At 59.4% G+C, this 9,421-nt stretch overlaps 1 protein-coding gene across 2 annotated transcripts in view; it reads right to left on the minus strand.

The window, feature by feature from the left end:
* Positions 1 to 5,205, minus strand: part of KRT80 (keratin 80) — a 20,874-nt gene extending 15,669 nt beyond the window's left edge. The window contains exon 1 of one of the 2 annotated variants that reach the window (XM_011227855.3): positions 4,723 to 5,204. In XM_011227855.3, coding sequence (XP_011226157.2) covers positions 4,723 to 5,157 — 435 coding nt within the window. In that variant the 5' untranslated portion in view covers positions 5,158 to 5,204. Of the gene's footprint in view, positions 1 to 4,722 lie in introns of both variants that reach the window. The other variant, XM_011227854.3, reaches the window with a different exon arrangement.
* Positions 5,206 to 9,421: the final 4,216 nt, after the last annotated feature.

Here is a 9,421-nt window from a genome sequence, read left to right on the forward strand (position 1 = left end):
CTCCCGCCCCCCTCCCCGTTTGCCCTCCCAGCTCCCCTCCTGCAGGAAGCCTGCTAGAACCACACCTCAAGGGGCACCAGGCTGGCTCAGTCGGAAGAGCATGTGACTCTTGACCTTGGGGTCGTGGGTTTGAGCCCTACATTGGGTGTAGAGATTACTGAAATAAATAAACTTAAAAAAAAAGGAAAAAAAAAAGAATCACATCTCAGAAGAGCCCACCCCCCCCTTCCTTACAAGGTCCTCAGTTTATCTGAGAGCCACCTGCTCTCTTCTTGGAATCCCTACCATTTGGTGCCCATGTCAGGGGCAGCTGGGAGAGATGGCTGGGGCCTGGCTCCTCGGCAGGCTGTGGTCACGAGCAAGCAGCTGGCCGCCCCCCCGCCCGCTGCTGGCAGTAGCTCCAGGAAGCACAGCAGGAAGTGCCAGAGTCATAGCCAGGAGCCTTTCGGATCACCTGGTTTGTACTTTTCATCTACAGAGGGGGAGGTGAGGGCCCAGGGTGGTCAAGGGACTTGTCCAGGACCACATGGCGACTTGGAGGCCAAGCTTCCCAGGCAGGCCCGTCTGATGGCCGCTGCTCACTCTGGACCTTCATGGACTCCCTGTTTCCTTTGAATTTGGGGCCAGGTGGGCCCTCCTCTTTCTTTCTGTCCTGCCCACATTCTTGGGTTTTTCCTGTGACACCCTACCATCCTTGAGAAGTCCCCTTTGACATTCGCAGTAGACAACACTGGCTGGAATCCTGGGCGATGGCCTTCGTGGGCTGTCACTGCTGGGCTTAGCTCCCATTTGTACTGGTATGTTCTACTCACGGCCAACCTAAGCCTGCAGTCTGCTGTTGTCACAGCCAAACAGGTTCCGTAGGGATGGCAGTCTAGAGGGTTTCTGTCCTACTGGCGTGTGTGAGAGCGATCTCTGGTGGGGGAGATACTTGCTCACTCCACCTTCCTTCCGTTTTGACAAGCCAGAGCCCTGTGTTTACACTGAGGGTGAGGTGAGAGGAGAGATGCGAGGCTCCTTCCTCCACCCACAAGCAACAAAACACCCTTTACACCAGGAAGTCCTTCCCTTAGTCTAACCTCAATTTCCTACGCTTCAGTACTAGCCGCTGGGAGACGGCATGCATTTGGCTAGCCAGTCCAGCCAGAGGGCACTTTTGGTTGTGAGAGATGGGGCAACCCTTTCCCCTGCTGCCATGTGTGTGTGGGGGGGATTTCTTGTTGTCTCAGTGGGTGGGGATGGAAACTCATCCCCCATCCAGAACCTTCCCAGCACCAGGCTCCTCCCTCTCTGGAACAAAGGCCCAGGGTAAGCGGTTAATTGCTCTAACCTGTCAAGGCTGCTGATCGCTCACCTCTTAGTCCCCTTCCTCCCCGTTCTGGCTGACCCCCCTGCCCTTAGATCATAGGCGGCACTCTAGGAGGGGCCTTGGAGGGCAAACCCCTGGTCTACCTGCCTCCCATTTTACAGGGGAAGAAACTGAAGCCCAGAAACATGGAACTCACTGTGACCCAGCCCCACCACCCGGCTGAAAAGCTGGCCCAGCCCCGGGGTGGGGAGAGACATGCTTTTTGTACTGGGCACTGAGCAGCCCCAGCTGGCTGGAGCTCCGGGCTAGGGGTTCCCTGGGGAGGGAGACCTCAGATCCCAGGCCCATGGTCTGAGCAGTGAGCTTACAGAATAGTGCCCCCGGGGCACGCAGGTCCTTCTTCTCCTGTGGGGGGTGGTTGTTGGGTATCAAATCCCCTGCCCGCCAGGAAAAAGGCCAGTTTGTGCCCTTCTGCGAGCAGATGTCCCCTGCGCGATGGCTCTGGTGACTTCCGGAGGCCACACAGGCCCACGGGAAGACATTGTGCCCATTCTTCTGTCTCTGGGCTTTTCACCGTGCCTCTTAGGTCCCCTTTTTACAGACTCCTCAGGTGGGCTGCTGGCGGTCCTTTCTCTGGTCCCATCACCATCCCATCTGTGGTCTGCGCGTGCGGGAGAGAGGGACCAGCAGCCTCTGTGGGATGGCACCGCAGCCTCTCCCTGCCTGCCTCAACCTCCCCTCCTGCTGCTGCTTACTCCCCCTCCTCTCAGGACTGTATCACTACCCATCCTGCCACTGGCACAGGCTCAGGGCCATTTACAGAGCAGGGGCAGAGCGGGGAGGTAGAACGGGAAGCTCAGAGAGGGTAAGTGACTTGCTCAAGGAAACACAGCCTGCAAAGGGAAGAACCAACACTATTCCAGGGACCCTTGGCCGACTCTTGGGGGTCAAACCCCCATCCTCTTCCTCCTCCTTCTCTTCTTCTTCCTCTGTCTCCTCCTTGGTGCTCTCTGATTTCTCTTGGTGCCTCAGAGGGCCCAGAGGAGACGAGGAGTTGAAGGGCCCCTGTCTGTTTCTTCTCTTTGCCTGGAGCCCCCAGGCCAGCTCTGCTTACAGCACCTCGCCCCTGGGCCCACACATTTCTTTCCAGCCCCGAGCGCCACTGCTACCCACAAAGCTCTCCCACCCTCCCTCCGTCTTCTCAGGCTCCTGCCTGGAAGGGGCCAACTAGGTTCAAGAGCTCCCCGGGCTGGGCCCATTTACAATATTTGTAATTTAACAAACAGAACCCATTTGGTACACAGTAAGTGCTTTTTAAATGTTTTTCAAAAATTATTCCATTTGATCCTGACACGCCCACGACACGGATGTGTACAGAGAAGCAGAGAGGTCAAATAATTTGCCTGAGATTGAACGGCTGGTCCGAGGGGGAACCAGGATTCTAATCCAGGAACGGCGTTTCCCTCGGGCCCTTGAGGCCTTTACAAGGAGGCAGGGAGGGACATGAGCTAACAGACCCTCTCTGTAGAGTTGGTGGATCAGCTGGGGCTTTGGGGCCCCAGCGATCAGGGTCCCAAGAGGCTGGCATCCATGGCTCCTTGCGTCCTACCCTGAAGAGCATCTGTCTCAAGGCCAAGGCTCTAGGGTTGGGAGGCTCCGGTTCTGCTAAAGACCTCAGAGGGCGTTGCCCTGGCCTCTGGGCACCGGACCCCAGCCCCTGGGGCCCCCTCCCTGTGCCTACATCCCTTTCCTGTCCCCAGGGCTGAAGCCCAGGGTGATATCAGTCCTGGCATTCAGAGAGAAAAGCCACCCATCCGAGCCAAATTGCATAGCTCATGAAACATTCCTTTTAAGGGATTAAAGCGGTTTCGAGAGGAGGTGGCTGTGCAGAGCCCTGCCTCCCGGGGCAGCAGGCTGTTTTCCTAGGGCACACAGCCCAGCGGTGCAGGGCTCGCGCAGCCTGCCGGCCGGGGCCGGGGGAGGGAACACCCCCCTCGGCGGATGGTTGTCCTTCTCCAGCTGTCAGCTCCCCTCCTCTTTTCCCGGCCCTGGTCACCCTGGGTGTGGGCGCGGGAACACGGGTCTGGGCACATGAGTTGGGCGGAGGGGGAAACAAGCCCACAGACCTGAGTTCGAGTCCCGACTGTACACTTAGCGGTAGCGTGACCTTGGGCAAGGCACTTAACCTCTGGGACGCTGTCTGCTCATCTCTGCAGTAGAAGTAGCCCCGGGGAGTGTGGCCGTGGGGGCTAATGACACACGTTTGCCAAGTGTCCGCAGAGAGCTGGGCACAGGCACATGTTCCATACGTGTCACCGTCTTCCCTCTGCCCCTCTCCACGGATGCCCGCCTAACGGGGGACCCTTGCAACATGCGAGGAAACACCGAGGCAGGGGGACGGGTGTGGATAAGGACCGAGGCGGGGACAGAAGGATGGAACTCTGGTGTCCTGAGTAGGAGGGAGAAGCTGAGTTTTCCTCATCTGTAAAATGGGCATGAAAGGACTTCTTTCATAAGGTTGTGGAGGGAAACCGAGGTAAATATGTCAAGCATCCAGCATGGCGCCTGGCGTGTAGTTAGCAGTTCGGACAGCTGTTACTACTAGGATCCTTGTTTCTGGGCAGGGCAGGGGGGCAGAGCTGGGAGGGCTGAGCGGGAGGGGTCTCTGGGGAGGGGGTGAATCAGGAGGGGGTTCGGGAGGTGGACAGGACTTTCTCAGAGCTCTTGAAGTCCGCGCCCTGGGGCAGAGATGGTCAGGAGTACCTCACACCAGCCTGCCGGCCAGGGCAGTGGGGTCTAGGAAGTCTGGATGCCGGGGACTCACTTCCTTTCTCGCGTGGGTGCCGGGGAAGCCTGGCTGTCTGTCTGCTTCTGACTCGCAACATTGATTCTCGGCATTCCTATCTCCTGACATGCTACCGCAGCGCCCCCTAATCCAAAGCCTCCTTCTGGAGGCCCCAGGTGCCCCTGTGGCTCTGCTGGCACTTCTGACCTCCGGAAGCTGAGCAGGGCTGAGGCCTGGAAAGGAGGGCGGACTCTTGGGAGCTCATCTCCTCTGTCCACCTGCCTTGGAGTCGGATGGCAAACCCTGTCTCCTCCAGCCATTCCTATGGGAGGGTATCCTCCTGGCCACACTTGGAGGTCCTCCCTATCGTCCACCTGGGGGACAGTGACCCCAAGCCGCGAAGCACATTATTACCCGGACATCCCTCAGAGCCATGCTCGGGCCTCTCTGTCCCCCAGTGCCAGGATGGCTCAGAGACTTCCCTCTCTGCTCAGAGCTAGCCTGCCGGCTCTCCATTGGCTGGGGTCAGGGGTGGGGCGTGATGCTCGAGAAATACAGAGCTCAGCCACCTGTCCAGGTCTGAAGGTCCTTAGTTTCCAGGACCCCCACCCCCCACCCTTCTGCTCACCTTGCCAATCAGGGAGGCAAATTTATCATTGAGGACCTTCATCTCCTCCTTCTCCTGGTTCTTCTGCTGCTGGATGGCTGGGTCCACCTTGAGGTCCAGGGGCACCAGCAGGCTGGGGTTCACGGTTACCTTGGAGATGGCGCCAGCCGCCTCGCAGCCTGTGAGGCTGCGTGAGCTGAAGCCTGGCCCGGGGGTCCCGCAGCTGCCCCATCCCGAGGTCCCAGGCCGGGGGCCGCCCGCAGGGGTCACCTCACAGCTGCTAAGGCTGCTGAAGCCAACGACGCAGGAGCGGCAGGCCATCGCGGCCCCCGGGCCCGGGACACGGGAGGGCACGGGGGTGAGAGGGAGCCTTTGAGGGGTGGCAGGCAGCTGGCTCTGGTCGCAGGCAGGGCAGGCTGGGGACTGAGGAGCAAACACCTGTCCTACGGTGCTCATTAGCTCCAGGAGGGCGGGACGCCTCCCAGCCCGACCAACCTGTTAGATGACGCGATGCTCCTGCCCCGCCCCCCGCACCAGCACATCCCCTACCCCGGCCTGAGACCCGCCTGCTTGAGGCGCTGCTCACAGGCCCCCCTGTCCAGCTGGGTCTGGCTCCGGGAGGGGAGGGGGCAAGGCTGGGCCAGCTGGCGGGCTGGGTGGGGGTGCGGTGGTGGCAGAGGAAGGGCAGACCCCAGGAGGAAGGAGAGAGAGGTGAGAGAGAGAGCACCTCTCACCGCAGACCTCACTGCATACCTGAAGGCTGACGTATCTGGGCTCACATACTTCTGGAAAAGATGAGGCAAGCGCAGGCCGTGTGCTCCCAGAGTGCAGGGCAGCCGTCCTGGGCGGCGTGCCATCCTGGCACTGGGAAACAACACCTTTTAATTTATCTTCTAGCTGCGTAAGAATCTCCCTGGCTTATCTTCTCTTCCTGTCTTCCTCCCTCTCTCCCTCCTTCCTTCCTTTGACCTCTGGTTTGTTTGAGCACCTTCTAGCACATCCCAGTGTCTCAGAGGCTGGAGAGGAAATAGATGGCCAAGACCAAGAGCCCTTGGCTTTGGACAAGTGAGACTTGGGCTCCGGACTCAGCCTGGCTGCTCGCTGCCGGTGTGACCTCAGGCAGGTTCGCTGACTTCTGTGTCAAGGTTGAACATGCCCCCCGCCAGGAGAGTCAGTGTCTGCACAGAACTTACTGGAGGGCAGCGCACGAAGCCCTCAGTAAATGGTGGCTAAGACGGGGGGGGGCACCTGCGGGGAGATCGTGGGGCTCACACGCAGCTTTTCCTTGAGGGCTATGGGAATGTGCCCCTGCCCCCTGCCATCCCCCTCCTCTCCTTTCCTCCGTCCTCCCTTCTCCTTCCCTATTTCATCTTAAGAATGAAGTGTCTGTAGAAAAGATGCCATGTGGTCCCACAGAGCCCCAGGTGGGGCGGCAGAAGGTTCAGTGAGCCCAGAGTGCCCCCTCCATGCCGCCTTCCCGAGGTTCTGGGGACCCCCCCCACTTCCACAGTTGCTGGCTCTCTGGGGCCTGCTCTTCCTTCCTCCCTGCCCTGATGTCCCTGGATACTCTAGTCCTGGCCAGCTGGCCCTGTGTGCCCTCCTGGGCCTGGCGTGCCACTCTGGGGGTGGTGGGACCACAGCAAGGAGAGGGCTTGTCTGGGAGAGACTCAGGTGGTCGGGGTGGAAGAGCTCTCGGCCCCTCTGGAACTGGAGGAAGAGGCAGGCCGGAGACGGGAGCCACTGTACTGATCACACGGCCCATTCCAGCCAGAGAGAGGGGTTATGTGCCTGTCTAAGGTCATACAGTTTATCAGGGATAGATATGAACACAGACCTTTGGAGTTATGAGTCCTCCTTCTTATCTAAGCCTGGGACCCCCCGGAAAGGGCAGTGGGGATACAAGAGGAACTGTCTTCTCACTGTCTGGGGCTTGGTTCCACCTCCTAATTTTCTTTGAGCTGTATGCCCCGGTCCTCCAAAGTGCTCTGCGTAGCTGAAGTCTGCCATTTCTTGCTGACTGTGCTGACGTCTGTCAGCCTCGGAGTTGTAACAAGTCACAGTAAACGGCCGAGTCCCCAGCTTCCTGGCCGGCATGGCAGGGCCGTGTCTGGGGCCCGAGCACCGCGTGGCCTTCCTTGGGGTGGCTTGGGGGCATGGAGGGCGTGCTGGCCTGGGGCTCTGGCCGGGGGAGGGATGCGGGTCCTGCAGTTTTCTCTCTGGCCCCGCAGTCTCTCTTGGGTGCAGTCCTAGAAGTGTCTTTGGCTGTCACAGATCTGGCTGCCAAACAAGGAAGGGCAGTGAAAAAGCTGCAAAGGAATGAAACTCCTGGAAGCAGCCAGCCCTTCCTCCCCCCGCCCCTCCCCCTTCCTTCTCCAAGCTCCGCCCACACCAGCCTCTTGCNATCCTGCAGTTTTCTCTCTGGCCCCGCAGTCTCTCTTGGGTGCAGTCCTAGAAGTGTCTTTGGCTGTCACAGATCTGGCTGCCAAACAGGAAGGGCAGTGAAAAAGCTGCAAAGGAATGAAACTCCTGGAAGCAGCCAGCCCTTCCTCCCCCCGCCCCTCCCCCTTCCCTCTCCAAGCTCCGCCCACACCAGCCTCTTGTCCCACACCCACGTGCCTGCGCGGGGGTCAACTGTACTGGCCCCTGCCTCTCCGCCCTCACAAGGACCCAACGTGATCCTCTCCTGGCCTTGGTTCAGAGCCCAACCGCCTAGGGTGTCAGGCCTCCCAGGGATCAGGAAACCCGCAGGGGTGGGAGAGGGGAAAGGAAAGCGGGCGGAATTTTCAGTCTCTGTTGGGGCTGTTTAAGTGGTACCTGGGCAGCCCCCACACCCCTCCTAGGTGTACTCGCAAACACAGCTGCTTGGGGTTTGGAGAGGATGGTCTTGGCCATCTATTTCCTCTCCAAACACGCTGGAGACAGCTGGAGACAGCATCTGGACGTCCCGGGCCCTGCTGGGATTCTGGATGCCTGTCCCTCTTGGTCCTTACATGGTCCAGGCACAGAAATCTCCGTCTCCCTCCCTCTTCCTTGAGCCTCCCTCCTCTGCCCCTGGTCTCCTGGAACTGGTGACAGTTCTGATCCTCCAGGAGGCAAGGGCTGGCGGGAGGTGGGGCCTAGGGGCAGCTTGGGTTGGGCGGTCCCACAGACCCCTGAAGTGGGTCCTCAAAGACGTAAAGGGGGGTTTTCTCATTTTCTCTGCTTCCTCCTTTCTTCCATTTCTCCATGGCTCTCCCTCCCGACCTCGGATCTGTCTCCGTCTTTGTCACCCGCCTCTTCTCTCTTTCCTCCCTGCCCACGCATTGTGTTCAGACTGTCCGGCCCACTCAGAGTCCGGACGCAGGGCTCCTTCGCCTCCTCTCAGCCCTGGGGAGGAGAGGTGTCCGAGTTGGCCCACGCAGGCTGGCTAGGTGGCCTGATGGGAATGGCATCCTTGTGTCACAGTTTCAGTTTCTGCTTGGCGCTCTGCTCCCATGTGGCCCGAGGCCTGGCCCTTGGAGCCAGCAGGCCTGGGATAACTCAGAGTAGCAACGCATAGTTGCTGGATGAATATTCCAGTGAACACATCTCAGCCCGGCTGGGGCTCTGGGGCGGGATGTGGCTCTTGGGGAGACAGGCTGGGACTCTCTGTGTAGGGAAGAATCTTTGTCTCACTCCAGAGCCTGATGGGAAGGCGAGGCCACTCCTCCAGGAAGACTTCCCAGATGGGCCTGGTGGGGTTCCTGTAGGTGTCTCTTCCTCTCTCCCAAAGGCACATCCACATCTATGCTCACTGAGTCAGGACCCTCTTCCTGACGAGGCTAGAAACTCTGACCTCCTTTCTCTGGACTGTCCCTTTGAGCAGGCCTGTCCCAAGGCTGCAGGAGGGAGGCCCTGCCCCATGGCCAAGTCTCGGGAATGGGATGACCTAGGCTCTGTGCAAAGAATTTCTGAGGGGGTTGGAGAGCTGCGAGTAGATTTGGGAGGGGCAAAGGCCAAGAAAGAGGAACTAACAGCAAGGATGGAGAAATTAGGACAATGTCTGTTACGCCTCCTTCCCACGTCAGGCAGGCTGTGGAGACCCTGGAGAGGCCCTGACCTATGGCGTGAGGGTGTCTGGGATACCTTCCCAGAGCGGGCGGGGAGCAAAGGCTTGAAGGGAGGGGAAGAGCTGGCTAGGAGGGGAGGGAAGGCTGTTTCAGGCTAAGACAGCAGCAGGAGCTGTGGGGGTGAAGGCCGGCGTGTGGGCTGGCAGCGACGACAGCCACTAGAGTTCCGAAGGTGCCACAGAGCTCAGAGAACCAGCGACCGCCTTGGGGGCCCAGGGAGGCTGCACTCAAGGCATTTCATTACTTCCCATAAAGTCTTTCAGTGGTTCCCTGTGGATGATGGGATAAAATCTAGAAGATTCCTTGGGACATCAAACAAGATCCTTTGCTCCTACTGCCCTTCTTTGCATCTCCTTTCCTCCCTACCCTCCTTCTCCCCACGGCCCCTGCCAAGTTCCACCCCCACTGCACTGGCCTCATTTCCCCACACGGGCTGAGTGATGTCATGAGTCTGCGTTGGAGAGCGCAGGGGTGGAACATTTCCATCCTCGCATGTGATTCCACTGAATGCTGCCGCCCTGCAAAGGAGACATCTGACTGGGCCAGGAGGCTGCAGCTTTCTTCAGGCTGGGAAGTGGTTCGGGAGACGCTAGCAGGGCCGCAGGGTGGTGGCAGAGCACTGGACCTGGGCA

The sequence above is a fragment of the Ailuropoda melanoleuca genome, chromosome 16 (genome assembly GCF_002007445.2).
Source record: "Ailuropoda melanoleuca isolate Jingjing chromosome 16, ASM200744v2, whole genome shotgun sequence".
NCBI lineage: Eukaryota > Metazoa > Chordata > Mammalia > Carnivora > Ursidae > Ailuropoda > Ailuropoda melanoleuca.